General features: G+C 50.6%; 1 protein-coding gene across 5 annotated transcripts in view; it reads right to left on the bottom strand.

The window, feature by feature from the left end:
• Positions 1–14,784, bottom strand: part of Fgd5 (FYVE, RhoGEF and PH domain containing 5) — a 118,552-nt gene that overhangs the window by 14,918 nt on the left and 88,850 nt on the right. For all 5 annotated transcript variants that reach the window (XM_045133790.1, XM_045133791.1, XM_045133794.1 and 2 more), the window contains exons 9-13: positions 13,500–13,550; positions 12,919–12,977; positions 5,436–5,507; positions 3,903–3,971; positions 699–782 (exon numbers count right to left, since the gene is read on the bottom strand). In XM_045133790.1, coding sequence (XP_044989725.1) covers positions 699–782; positions 3,903–3,971; positions 5,436–5,507; positions 12,919–12,977; positions 13,500–13,550 — 335 coding nt within the window. The remainder of the gene's footprint in view (positions 1–698; positions 783–3,902; positions 3,972–5,435; positions 5,508–12,918; positions 12,978–13,499; positions 13,551–14,784) is intronic.

The following is a 14,784-nucleotide window of genomic DNA, read 5'->3' as shown; positions in this document are numbered from 1 at the left end:
GTGGTACTCTGCGCTAGTCCATACACGTGCCTCTGTGGGTGGCAGCAGTACCCCAACAGCCAGGAAGTAGAAACAGTGCATGCCCACCGACGGACGAATGGGTGATCCAAGCGCCACACACGTGCAGCCTTGAAAATGGAGGAGATCCTCCCCTGTGCCACCACGTGGGAACCTTGAAGGCACAGTGCTATGTGAAGCAAGCCAGTCATGAGGAGACAAATGTGGTAGGGACTCCACCTTAATGAGGTCCCAAGAGCATCCATTCGTAGCAGACAGGAAGAACAATACGTGCCAGGGGCCAGGGATGAGGCTGGGGAGTTAGTGTTTGGTACAGACAGAGTTTATGTTTGGGGAGATGGGAAGCGTTCCGGGTCTTGGAATGGCTGCCCAGCGCTTCATGCCATCGAGTTGCTTATACCCTTAAAGACAGTGCCGTCGGTTGATGCTGCGTACTCACCGCAGTTCTGAAGGATCATGGACCACCGATCTGCTTGCTCCTTTCCTCACACAGGGTCCTCCCTGTTGGGTACTCTTCCCACAGCATGCCCCTATCCCACCCACCCTGCTCTCCCTGGTCATCCAGAGCATATACCCTCTGTAGCGGACAGTTCCCTGGGGCTTCCATCCTGATCAGGGAGACCTCCTCTGGGGGTCTCCCTGGCAGCCCTATGCTGGGGTGCTCAACATCAGGCACTCACCGTCATGCTGGCCACCGGTAATGAGCTCTTCAGCCGGTACTTCCCATCCTTCTGGGGGTACGTGTAGAGAAGCACGTCGCTCATCTGCAGACAAGAGAGACCCCCCTAACACAGGCCCCAGCCTCGAAGGTGGGGCCATGGGGAGCAGGGACCTGCCACTTCACGGTGACCTCACAGGGCGGCAAAGCCATCCTGTGCTAGCCTGTCAGCACGTGAGCCCCTGCCCGCTCTTCCAACTCCCAGTTAGACGTTCAAGAGCATTTGGTGCAAGTGCCCTCGAGGCTTGCTTTTACGTCCTGAATGTTAGTGGCTTGGCAAGTACAGTCACAAAGTGGGGTGAAGGTGGGACGGTTAGAGCACTTGCCTGTGAAGCCTAAAGATCCACATTCCACTCCCCAGATCCCATGTGAGCCAGATGTACAAGGTGATGCATGTGCAAGGCTGCATATGTACACAAGGTGCCACACACATCTGGAGTTCGACTGCAGTGGCTGCAGGCCCTGGTATGCCAATTCTCTCTCTCTCTCTCTCTCTCTCATAACAAGGCCAGTCTGTTGCGCTTGCCTCGGAAACAAAGTGGGGGCAACCTCAACGTCTCTCTCAGGTAATGGATAAGGAAACCCTGATGCAGCAGGCTGTGGAACACTACACAACAATCCAAAGGAGGTAGTTGCCCAGACCAGGGCTACGCAGCTGACTTGCAAAGCCACGCTGAGAAGAGCAGACCACACACGCACGTGCACACCCATTACACTTATATGAAGGTCCAGGACAGGAAAGGCCAGTCTAAGGTAATGGCCACTGGGCTAGTGGACAGCCGGGTCCCTTAGAGGTGGGGGAGGTTGGCTGCCAAGGGGGCTCACGGGGAGATTTCTGATGGGGCTGGAAATGTTCTAAATCCTGATCCAGGTGGCAGTTGTCTGATGACATACATACACTTGTCAACGCAGAATGAGACTTAGGACTGATAAACTTATGCCATAAATTAAACTCAGGAAAGAAAGGAAGTGAGCCTTGGTGGTAGCATACCTGTAACCCCAGAATTTAGGAGATGGGGGCAGAATAGAGGACTGGAAGCTAGCCTGGGCTGCCAAGATGGCTCAGTGGATACAGTGCTTGCCATGTAAGCGTGAGGATGTGAGTTGACTTTCCAGAAGCCGTGTAAGGCCTGACAGGATAGCCTGATCTCAGCACTCCCATGAGGAGGTGGGAGAAGGACACAGGAGAACCCCTAGAAGCCCACAGGCATTTGCAGTGGCAAGCATGTACCCACACACTCTCTCATATACAAAAGACAAAGATAAAAATTTAAAAAAGATTAAAGAGAGAGACGCTCTGAACTAAGGTAACCTGTGTGTCATGCAGAACTAGAGTACATCCCCCACATATGCCATAGTTTGTGGCTAGGGCTCAGGATTTCTCTGCTCAGTACCCTGGAAGCCAGCCCTCACCCAGCCTCTCAGTAGCAGGGCATACTTGGGCCCTGACAGAGGCCCGAGTCATGAGCGCAAGTGCTTGTCTTCACCAAGAGCTTCTCAAGGGCTGGAGAGATGGCTTAATGGTTACGGTGCTTGCTTGCAAAAGCTGAAGGACCCAGGTTCGATTCCCCAGGACCCATGTAAGCCAGATGCACAAGGTGGCACATGCATTTGGTGTTCATTTGCAGTGGCTGGATGCCCTGGCACACCCATTCTCTCTTTCCCTCTTCTCAAATAAATAAAAATATTTTTTTAAAAGGAATTAAAAAAAAAATCTTCTTAACACTGAAGGATGCCTTCTAGAATCTCCCGCCTCTGTCCTCTGCCATGCTGTCTCCTTTGCTGATGTGCCCTCTTGTCCCCTGACAGACTTCCAAACCCTTGCTTCTGGACTCGACTCAGGCAGCCCGTTTGGGAAACACACGAGACCCTTGACACTGCCCCCAGGGAACACTTGAGTGCCCACTTCCATGGTTGCCATTCATCTTATGGTCTAACTCTTCAGCCGATTCTCTGCTCTGTCCTGAGACACTCCCCGCCTAGGTCCTCATGATTCTATTTGCTGCCGCTGGTCTGTATAGCCCTCCCTCCCATTCCACCCTGAGGGCTGTGACTGATCTTTGTCCCCAGGCTCCAGCATGGAGGGCTTGCTTACTGAACACTGGAAACACAGGGTTCTTGGAGACCTGCTCAGAGCCTCTCCTGTCATTCCTCATGCAATCCTGGCAGCATGAGGAGGCCCCAGAGGCAGCCCAGCTGATAGTCACAGGACGGCAAGAGGCATAGAGGGAACAGTGACACCCAGTAGCCAGCAGGTGACACAGTTAGGCTCTTAAGAGTGTTGAAGACTTGATCCCCAGCCCATGACACTGTTGGAAGGAGGTGGAACCTTAGTGGGGGAGAGCCTAGTGGCAGAAAGTTAGGTCACTGATGGTGTGGCCTTAAGGGGACTGTGGGAACACGACCCCTTCCCCTTCTATTTTGCTTTCAGGCCACATGGTAAGCCACTGTGCTGTGCCACAGGCCTGGAGCAACAGGGCCAATTGGTTGGTCATGAATTGTCACCTCCAGGACTGGAGCCAGAGTCGACCCTTCCTGTCTACAATTATCACTTCAGATACTTACTCTAGTGACAGAAATCCGGACCACACAGAAGGTAGAGTGTCTTGGGCCTTCAATTGTGACAAAGAGCTATGTGTAGCTTGAGACCCTGAGAGTGACATTGCTACCCACTGGCTTGGATACTTCCTGATGTGCAAGGTGTTGTGTTGTTGATGTGCCCGTATATCTTCCAGCATGCTTAAAGTATGGGCTCAGCGAGTGACACGGCAAAGAGTGGACTAGAGCCAACTCTGGTGTGCCCTCTGGGCCTTGGCAACCAGCCTGCTGAGAGACCTGGAAGATGTGGCTTCACTCCACTCTCTCACAGGCCACAGGAGGGATCTGAGCAATTATTATTCCTGGCTTGGAAATGCCCCGGTCTGAGCTATTTACAGTGGGCACACTACATGAGCCATTACATTTTAGCAGTAGTCCCTTTGAAACCACTCAAATCATACACGAGTGATGGGGCAGGTGTTTCTGAAGCTCTGGGTTTTCTGGAAGGCTCAGCTATTCAGAGCAAGTCAAGAGATACAACTCCCTCCCCCTTAGCCTGTTCCCAGATGCTGGCTCTAGAAAATCCCACAACTCAGCAGTTGGTGCTTGGTTTGGGGAAGGAGCTTACCAGAAACAGGTGCCGGGGGTGCCGGCTCTTCCCCCTCACTTTCATCAGCGTCCCTTCCTTCAGGAATTCCTGTGGGGAGAAGAGGCCACCCTCAGTGAACACGTGATGAGCCCACAGGAACCGAGAAGGGCCCTGGATGGAGGCTGAGTGTGGAAAGCAGTTGTGAAATCTGCTAGGGCCCCCAAGCACGGCTCACAGAGAACCCCTAGCTTAGGATGTGGAGCTGGGAGGCCTGGTGTCACAGAATGTCCTCACGTGGCACCAAGATGGACACTACTCTGGCCACTGGGTATATGTCACACTGCCCACAGCCCCCACCTTCTGGAAGGTACACTATGTATTTACACTTATCCTGGTCAGAACACTGAGGGTGATGTCACAGAGTCCCAGTCTAGTGGCAGCCCACTAATTTGGACAAAATCCACTGGGCATAATATTTCATTCCATCTAGCGATGATCATATTTCTATTTTTGAGCTGTGACATATGTTTTCCATCTGGAAGCTTAAAAATCAATAAATCTCTTTCTGTGTTGGGCATGGAACCTAGAACCTTGCATGTGCTAAGCACCTGCTCGACTACTGAGCTGCAACCCAGGCCCTCTTGTCTTGTACATAGCAGTATTTATTTATTTATTGGTTTTTTTTGAGGTAGGGTCTTACTCTAGCTCAGGCTGATCTGGAATTCACTATGTAGTCTCAGGGTGGCCTCAAACTCACAGCAATCCTCCTACCTCTGCCTCCCGAGTGCTGGGATTAAAGTTCTATGCCACCATGCCCGACTTATTATTTTTAAATATATTTTATTTATTTGAGAGAGAGAGAGAAAGATTGAGAAAGAGACTGAGAGAGAATGGGTGCACTAGGGCCTCCAGCCACTGCAAAGAAACTCCAGACACATGTGCCCCCTTGAACACCTGGCTTACGTGGGTCCTGGGGAATTGAACCGAGGTCCTTTGGCTTTGCAGGCAAGTGCCTTAACTGCTAAGCCATCTCTCAAGCCTGAGAATGTTTTTATTTTTACTTTTTTGGTTTTTTTGAGGTAGGATCTCACTCTAGCCAGGCTGATCTGGAGTTCACTCTGTATTCTCAAGGTGGCCTCGAACTCACGGCAATCCTCCCACCTCTGCCTCCCTAGTGCTGGGATTAAAGGTGTGCGCCACCACACCCAGGTTGAGAATGTTATGTTTAAGATGCGTTCTTGGGGCTTGCTCTTGAGAGAAAGAGTTTTCTGCTTTCCTAGTAACTCTGAATTAAAACTCCATGATGCCTCTTCTCAGAGGTGAAAAGTTCCATAGGGCAACTACAGTGAGCAGAACTGACTGGAACTGTTCCTTTAATAGCCCTGAAAGTGCACCATGTGAGGAGGGAAGCAGAGCCCCAGGGTGGTACACCCTGTCTCCCATCCCGCAACCCCCCCCCCCCCCCCCCCCGTAAACAGCACCTGCAGCCAGGCCTGTCTGGGACCAGCCCAGCTGAACAATGGGCTTATCTCAGCCTCGCCCGCCCTGTGCCCCTGCCTGGGCAGCACTCACCCTTCCTGGCTGGAGGAGATCCCCTTGGCCGCGCACGCTGTGCTCAATGTGGACCAGCTTCTGCAGGTTTTCCTGTGGGCAGGCACAGGGCACGGGGAGATAGTCAGTCTACTCTGAAGGGCCTTGTCTCCTCTGGAAAGAGGAGTGCTGCTACTCTTTCCGAAGAGGAAAGTAGACCTCATGGGGGCTGACCCAAATCCAGGCTCCTACAAATGGCAGACCGGACAGGGCCTGAGCCTGGTTCTGTAGGGTGCCATGGCTAGGGGCTGCCCACAGTCAGAGAGTCCCTCTGGACATGGCCGGACACCACTATCCATGTGCTGTAGGGATGGTTGCTGTGTTGTGCAACGTCTGTCTCTGGACCTCAGCTCCCGCTCTGAGCCTGGGTTACCTAAAGGCCTACGGCATCTGATTCTGGCTGGATTCAGTCTCTCCTGGCTTGTAGTCCAGAGTGAGGCCTCAGAGGAACAGTAATGTACTACTTGGTAAGAAAACCTTATAGCTCATGGTTAGAAAAACAAGTGTGCCTGGGAGCTCTCTGCTGGTCCCTCCCTGGGGTAAGCCAATCACAGAAAGCAATACACGGCCTAACTCTAACAGCATACCATAACTCTAGGAATAGAAAGCACATCCATGCAGACACGCATGCCTGGCCTTACACAAGGTGGGTGGAGATTGTGCGGAGACAGGGTGCTTGAAAAGCCCTTCCTGTTACCTAGAGTTTCTGGTGTATACTCGGCACAGAGGAGATGCCCAATTGCCATCCATCAGTGAGATGCAGAGCTCCTGCCTAACCCGACCAGGAGAAGACCAGATGGCCTGTGACAGCATAACTTTCCTTCAGGCTGTGAGCGCCCAGGCCACAGGCCTGGACTGCAAAGACCCACAGACTGTCACACCTTTGGCCACACCCCCAAGAAGAGGCCAGCAGATGGAGGTAAGAAGCAGCCAAGATGCCCATGAAATCGTAACGGCTAAGCATGGGCTAGTGACACAATTCAGAGTCGAGGGAGCCGTAGATGGCAAGGTACCAACTTCAAGCTGTCTTCCCGCAGCCTGCTGGGCACCAAAGGCAATGTGGTGACCAGAAAGAGCTCCCTGTTGAGACGACAGCATGCAGGCTGTCCCAGACCCCTCAATCATACAAGGCAGAACCACAGCCCCCCCCCCCCCCAGGCAAGGACATGCGGCTTTGGGGAAGGGGCAAAGCAAATGCCTTGTCAAGAAGAGGGCCCTGGGCTGCCATTGACATCACACGGATGCTGCCATCCCCAGAGGCCAGGCCTTGAGCTCAAGGCAGAGTGGGGCTGCCAGGAGCACTGAATAATGAGAAGGACGTGTGAGGGACATGGTCTTCCTGCCTGAGGGGGTTGCTGGAAGCCAGGGGTGGGGTGGAATGTGAGGCTGACTCAGCACCCAGGGCCCCACAGACAGGCAGCATAAGGCGAAGTCAGTCCTGCTGGAAGCACATGAAGGCTGATGGGAAGGAGGTGACAATGGAGAGAAGGGAACACTCTGCCTTAGTCTCCACAGAGCTTCTATTCTTTATTCTTTTTTTTTTTTTTCTTTTGGTTTTTCGAGGTGGGGTCTCACTCTAGCCCAGGCTGACCTGGAATTCACAATGTAGTCTTAGGGTGGCCTTGAACTTGGTGATCCTCCTACCTGTGCCTCCTCCTGAGTGCTGGGATTAAAGGCGTGCGTCACCACGCCTGGTTGAGGTTGTTTTTGTTTTTGTTTTTCGAGGCAGGGTCTCACTCTGGCCCAGGCTGACCTGGAATTCACTTTGTAGTCTCAGGGTGGCCTCGAACTCACTGCAATCCTCCTGCCTCTGTCTCCTGAGTGCTGGGACTAAAAGTGTGTGCCATCTTGCCTGGCAGCTTCTGTTCTTACTACCTGGCGGCAGTCAACCCAAATCATGAGGCACACACATGCACACACGTGAGCGCCCATGCACATAAAGCAAGGAAAACAAAACCAATTCATTTTCAAAAGATAAAGCACTCAACAAATTCAGACCAAACGGGGTAGTGGTGGAGCTATGAGACAAGGTCAGTATGAGTATTATGTTAGAAGTGCTGGTAGAGGATGGAAACAGCATGCACAGACAGACAGACAGACAGACAGAGAACTTCTGCAGAAATGGGAACTATACATCAAGTCCAACAGAAACCCTACCTTGAAAAACAAAAAAAAAAAAAAAAAGGAAAAATTAAAAAAAATAAATAAAATAACCCACAATATTGGAAACCAAGAGTTCCTTTGGCAGGCTTAACTACAAACTGAACACCACTGAGGAAAGGATCGAAGAACTTGAAGTGAGATCAGTAGAGATTACTAAAACTAATATACAAAGAGAGAAAAGAGAGAATGCGTGTGGGAGGGGTTGGGGAGAACAGGTATCTGAGAGACTGTTTTTTTCAACATTTTACTCATTTATTTGAGAGAGAGAAAGAGAGAGAGAGGAAGGGAGGGAAAGAGAGAAAGAGGCAGACAGCAAGTGGGCATACCAGGATCTCTAGCTATTGCAAACGAACTCCAGCTGCATGCGCCACCTTATGCATCTGGCTTTACGTGGGTCCTGGGGACTCGAACCTTGGTCCTTAGACTTCACAGGCAAGAGCTTTAACTGCTAAGCCGTCTCTCTAGGCCCTCTAAGAGATTTTTCCAAAATGAATGAATGACCACAGATCCAAGCAAGAAGCTTGACAATCACTGCAGGCCCAATCCATCCATTCCAACCTCTCATCAGAATCAAACTTCCAAAACTCAAATCGACAGAGGGAAAAAAAAAAAAATTTCTTTTTTGTTTTGGTTTTTTTGGAGGCAGGCTCCTGCTCTAGTCTAGGCTGACCTGGATTCACTATGTAGCCTTAGGCTGTCCTTGAGCTCATGGCGATCATCCTACCTCTACCTAGTGAGTCGTGCTGGGATTAAAGGTGTGCGTTACCACACCCGGCTGGAGAAATTTTTGTTCCTTGTTTTGTCGTATTTATTTTGAGAGACAGCATTTTTCTATGGTATTCAGGCTGGCTTTTTTCTTTTTCTTTTTCTTTCTTTCTTTCTTTCTTTCTTTCTTTTTTTTTTTTTTTGAGGTAGGGTCTCAGTCTAGCCCAGACTGACCTGGGATAAGTCCCAGGTTGCCCTCAAACTCACAGCGATTCTCCTACCTCTGCTTCCCAAGTGCTCGGATTAAAGGTGTGTGGCTACCATGCCCAGCTTCAGGCGGGCCTTGAACTCACAAAATTCCTTCTGTCTCAGCCTCTTGAGTGCTGGGAGTACAGGCATGAGCTACTACACCCAGCTAACAGAGAAGATCTTGGAGGCATTCAGCGGGGGGTGGGGGGAGGGCGGGGAACAACACAGAGGACAAGCATAAGTCCCACAGCAAGGTTCTTACCACAGAAGCCAGAAAAAGACTGTTGAGCATCATCCTTACTTTACCGAGAGAAAAAAACAATTGGCTAACTCAGAATTTTTTTTTTTTTCAAGGTTGGGTCTCACTCTAGCCCAGGCTGACCTGAAATTCACTCTGTATTCTCAGTCTAGCCTCGAACTCATAGAGATCCTCCTACCTCTGCCTCCTGAATGCTGGGATTAAAGGCGTGCACCACCATGCCTGACACAACTCAGATTTTTTATACACAGGAAAAATATTTTTCAAAAGCAATTTGAACAATTAACTAAATGATGGATGGATATAGGACTCAAGCCCCTCACTATTGGAGGGACTAGAGTGATTTGTGGGGTAAGCATAGTTGTAAGCACAGGTAAGAGCTCATGTTGAGCTGAATGTAGTGTCTGTGGGTTACATATGAAAATATCTGCACATGTGTCTAATATTGTAAGGTTCTTTAAACATTTAAATTTGACTGCTGCCTATTTATTTTAAGAAACAAACAAAGCAGTGTGGGCTACAATAAATATATGAGTTCATAGTGACATAAGGGATTGATTTCTTTGTAAGAATAGAATGATCCATCCAAGAGGGGGAGAGGCACATCTCCAAGCAGAAGAATTCCAGATCAGTTGGGTAGGTCCTCAGTCCCAAGGGACAGGGAGCTGACTCCATACTCCTGAAGTGTTGGCTGTGCACAGAGACCTTCTTCCAAGGTCCACGGAAAAGTCAGGGGCATGCTTCTTCAGATGGGTAACCAAGGCCAGGTTATGTGGCCACTGTGGATCTTTCACATGCTGAGATGAGGAGACAACTCCACCTCACTAGACCCACAGACGCAGTCTAATTGTGAGGATACCTACCAATAGCAGGAGTCCTGCAATACACCCCTGGCCAGACTCCCTCAAAACCAACACAGACATCAAAGGCAGGGAATGCCTGAGAAACTATCATAGCCAAGAGGACCAACCAAACGAAGAAGGTCCTACAAGAAGACTGGTCAGTGTAAACTGTGGGTGTTGACACTGTGTCCACACTGGCTCTTTGTAACCAGTAAATATTCAAACACGGGAACCTCACGACACACGGGAACTCTTGGGACACTCTTCTGATTTTTCTTTTTTGGTAAATTTCAATTGTTCTAAAAAGTCAGCTATGTTCAGAGAGCAGTATGGTGGTGCCAAGGGTTGGGGGACTAAAAGGAGAGATGTTTAAGGAGGATGGAGTTTAGTCTGGGAAGATGAAGGAGCCCTAGAGATAAGTATGGTGATGGCTGCTTAAAAACATGCTCAGAGGGGCTAGAGAGATGGTTTAGCAGTTAAGGTGCTTGCCTGAAAAGCCTAAGGACCCAGGTTCAATTCCCCAGTACCTGCGTAAGCCACATGAACACAGTGTTAACTGGAGTTCATTTGCAATGGCTAGAGGCCCTGGCACACCCATTCTCTCTCCCTCAAATAAATAAATGAATAAAATATAAAAACATAATAAAATTCAACAACAAAGAAAACATGCTCAGGATCTGAACAGACACTTCTCCAGAGAAGACGTAATTTGGCCACAGGTGTATGAAAAAGTGCTCGGCATCCCCAAGCACCAGAGAATGCAAATCACAACCACAGCGAGGTGCCTCCTCACGCCAGTAAGAATGACTGCTGACACAGAGTGTGAAGAGGCCAAGTGCTTCGAGAAGTGGAGGAAAGGGACGTCTCCCTGGCATGCAGTGGGAGCTGAGAGGTGCCACTGAGCTCAGCCATTGAGGAAAACGGTACGGAGGTTGCTTGGCACACTCAAAGTTGGTTTCCACGATCCTATGTCTGGATACATCCAAAGAAACACACACAACAGCAGAGGCATGCCAACAGTAACGTGTCTGCTAGTAAGCAGAGAAGACTATGTTGTGCATGCTCACAGTGGAGTGCTTACTTTTCAGCCTTCACAAAGAACAAAATCCTGCCTTTTGCGACAGCGTGGATGGGACTGGAGATCATTATGTCAAGTGAAGTAAGCCAGGCAGGGGCAAACGAGAACCGCATGATTTTACATCCATACAGAATCCAAGAAGGTTGACCCTCCACAGAAGTGGAGAGTAGTAACATGGTGGTTACCAGAAGCTGGGAAGGGACAAGGCAGGGCTGATCAGTGGGCACTACGTCAGTTAGATGGAGGCAGGTAGCCACTGCACAGTGATGAGTGCAGGTAACAGGGACGCAGCACGCCAGGTGGAAGCCTGTAAGATGGACAGCACAGTGGGAGGACAAAGGACCAGATAATGACCCTCCCTGAAAGCAGCCCCAAGAAGTGGCCCTGTGTTTTCAAGCCCTCCTAGCTTTAACTTCCAGCCTCAGCTGTCCTGGCCCAGCTGACTCAGCCTTTGTCACCAGACTCTGGTTTCACTAGCTGTCACACTAGGTGACAACATCTCCCATCTCCAGCAACTGTCTGGGCCAGGCCTCCTTTCTGCCTCTGCCTTTTTGTCACATGTACATATCCCCCTTGGGGGAGGGGTCCTCTCACTGGAGTAGATACTCCCTCCTTTGACTCTAGGTGCACAACTGCATCCTCTGAACCCACACTGTCTCCGACTCTAAGCACTTATCATAAGTATTTGTATCCACATGAGCAATGCTTTACGAAGCCCTGGTTTCACCAGGCCTGGCACCCCTATCTTACTATCTACCCCTTATCTCCAGTCTTAGAAGAGTACAGATTGACAAGGTGTTCAATAGACGCTATTTCTCTCTCCAGGTTACTCTGTGTGCCAGCTGCAGCCTAGTTTCTTAGTGACATCCTGGTATACAACCACCATCACACCTGTGCTGGTTTGGGTGTGGAACGCTCCCCCCCACCTCCGCCATAGCCTCAGTGTTTGTGATTAAGCCTCAAACTTAAGCTCCAGCTGATGGAACCTTTGGGAGGTGGAGCCTTGGAGGGCCTGTGACGCTGGGGGTGGGCCTTGGTACTTTACAGTTCTGTCCCCTTGCCAGAGCTAGATAGTTCAATTTTGCTGTCCCCTCTCAGCTGATGTGACAAGATATAATGCCCTCTGGCTGTCTGCTCTGCCATGCTTTTCCCTCCATGATGAAACGTCCCCTCAAAATCATAAGCCAAGGGGCTGGAGACATGGCTCAGCATTTCAAAGCACTCGCTTGCAAAGTATGATGACGTGGGTTTCATTCCCCAGTACCCACATAAAGCCAGATGCACGAAGTGGCGCACGTGTCTGGAGTTCGTTTACAGCAGGCGCCAGCCCTTGGTGTACCCATTCTCTCTTTCTCTCTGCTTGCAAATACATACATAAATAAAATATTTAAAAAGCGAAACCATAAGCTGAAATAAACCCTTTTTCCCTCACAATCTGCTTCAGGTTGAGTGTTTTGTCCAAGCAATGAGAAGGTAATTGCAACAACACTCTTCTATGCCTGTGGCAGACATGACCAATGGGTCACTGAACTCTTTCCGCCTGAGTTAGGACTCAGCCTCAGAATCCTTCTCAACACAGGTGCCTAACATAGTAATAACCTGGTGAGTATGTGGACACGGATGGACGTGTAACCCATAAGTAGAGTTGCAATGTGGGATAAAGTCTGTCATCCTTGTGGAATTCAGTGAACACCCGACCAGTGTTTAACAAACGCAGAGCTGCATACCTAAGTGTGTGTATGCACACTGAGAGCCCAGGCACCCCAGTGAACCGGTGAGTCTGACTCTGTGGGAATAACATCAACTGGGGAGCTTATTAAATATCCATTCCTCTAGACCCTATGCCCAGAAACTCTGACTGGGGTATAAGGTGTGCTAGGAGCACATCACTTACAGATCACACCCCTGGGGCTGAGGTGGATGGCCTATGATCGTGAGATGTGGAAGCTGCGTCACTTATCCAGTCTGTACAAGTCTATGGCCCCTCTCATGGTTCAAATGGGGAACCAGATGCCCAGAGAGGGACAGACAGTACAGTACTTGAGGCCACACATCAAATGTCAGGGCCGGAACCCAGGAGACAGATGGTAGAGTAACACAAGGCAGAAGGAGAAGGCGGAGAGGGTCCTGGAGTCTGCGTTCTAGGGAAGGGCCAGCGATCAGACTTACTCCTTGCTCCATGCTGTCGTTCGCACAGTCTGTGACTTTGGAGATGAGGGTCAGCGCACCTGGAGAGGGAAGCAGGGCGGACGACAGGCACATGGGAGGGCAGTCGAGTTGTCAGTGTCCTCCTTGGCCTCGTCCATATGCCCCAGTGTAGCATCACGTCGGTGGGCCAAACCCCTAGCTCTGTTATTACTGCCTAGTGATACTGACAGTCACAGTGACTGGCTTCAGACTCTGCTGCAATGGGCCCACCCCGGCAGGAGCTGAGGCACAGGACCGTGACGGAGCAGGCAGGCTGGGCGAGTGCCTTAGACCCAGCACCGCTTCCGGTCACTCAACTCTGTCATCTTTTCCTCTGCTGGACAGAACTCTCTCATCTGAGGGCAGGGGTCATCTCAGCAGACTTGGAGAGTCTCTGGCCGGTGTGCCCTGGCGCGGGGGGGGGGGGCATCATATGCACAAGCACACCCAGCTAGCAGGGAGAACACCGTGTCCACCCTGGACACTGGCATAGACTCCAGGGGTGGGGAATGGAGCCCACCCTGGGATGTGTCCCCCCCCCCCTGCAGGGTCTCTGCACTTACCCTGTGTGTTATCGTACTCGGCTGAGTCAGGGCACAGGTTGTTTAAATAGTCTGGCGACAGATGGAGAGGCAGGAGTCAGTCACCGCTCTTAGGGAGATCTCCGCAGGAATGGGACATTCACCCTCTCACTGTGTCAGCCCACCCCTGGCATCCAAGTCACCGTGACTAGTCACTCCTCTGGTCACTCACTTATTTAACCCATACCTGCTGAGCACCTGTCATGTGCCTGGTACTGGCTGTGCCTTGCAGACACAGACACAAGAGGCAATCAGCACTGTGATGAGCAACAGAGCAGAGGGGCGTGCTGACCTGCTGACATGTTTCTAACCGTTGGCACTTGGCACTCTGGCCCCCAGCCAGCTGCCACCCTTCACCTCACAGATTCCGGTGCAGCCAAACTGACGGCTTTGCTATTTTCTGAATATATCAAGCTTGTTCCTGTTGCAGGGACTTTGCACTTGCTGTCCCCTTCACTTGGTCCCTCTCCTCTCTGTCGTCACAAGGCTCATGTCCTTCCTTTGCTGAGGTCTTTGTTCACTGTCACTTCCTCAGGGAGGTCTTCTCTGGCTGCTGGGTCTAACATAGTAACCCCCTTTTCTTTTTAATATATATTTTTTTATATTTTTTATTTATTTGAGAGCGACAGACACAGAGAGAAAGACAGATAGAGGGAGAGAGACAGAATGGGCGCGCCAGGGCTTCCAGCCTCTGCAAACGAACTCCAGACGCGTGCGCCCCCTTGTGCATCTGGCTAACGTGGGACCTGGGGAACCGAGCCTCGAACCGGGGTCCTTAGGCTTCACAGGCAAGCGCTCAACCGCTAAGCCATCTCTCCAGCCCTTTAATATTTTTTTATTTACTTGAAAGAGAGAAAGAGAAGGTTGGGGGGAGGGATGAAATGGGCGCGCCAGGGCCTCTAGTCATTGCAAACCAACTCCAGATGCGTGCACCACCTTGTGCATCTGGCTGATGTGGGATCTGGGGAGTCAAACCTAGGTCCTTAGGCTTCGAAGCAAGCACCTTAGCTGCTGAGCCATCTCTCCAGCTCCAGTAACCCCCTTTTCTATCCCTTTAACTTGTTTGCTTTTTCTTTAGCATTTCTCAACACAGGTATTATAAACATGTATAGGTATATGTTTTTTGTTTGTTTTTGAGGTAGGGTCTCACTCTAGCTCAGGCTGACCTGGAATTCACTCTGTAGTCTCAGGGTGGCCTTGAACTCATAGCAATCCTCCTACCTCTGCCTCCCAAGTGCTGAGATTAAAGGCGTGCGCCACCATGCCC

The sequence above is a fragment of the Jaculus jaculus genome, chromosome 14 (genome assembly GCF_020740685.1).
Source record: "Jaculus jaculus isolate mJacJac1 chromosome 14, mJacJac1.mat.Y.cur, whole genome shotgun sequence".
Lineage (NCBI taxonomy): Eukaryota > Metazoa > Chordata > Mammalia > Rodentia > Dipodidae > Jaculus > Jaculus jaculus.
The sequence above is the reverse complement of the archived record's forward strand: the minus strand, read 5'-3'. Positions and strand labels throughout refer to the sequence as shown.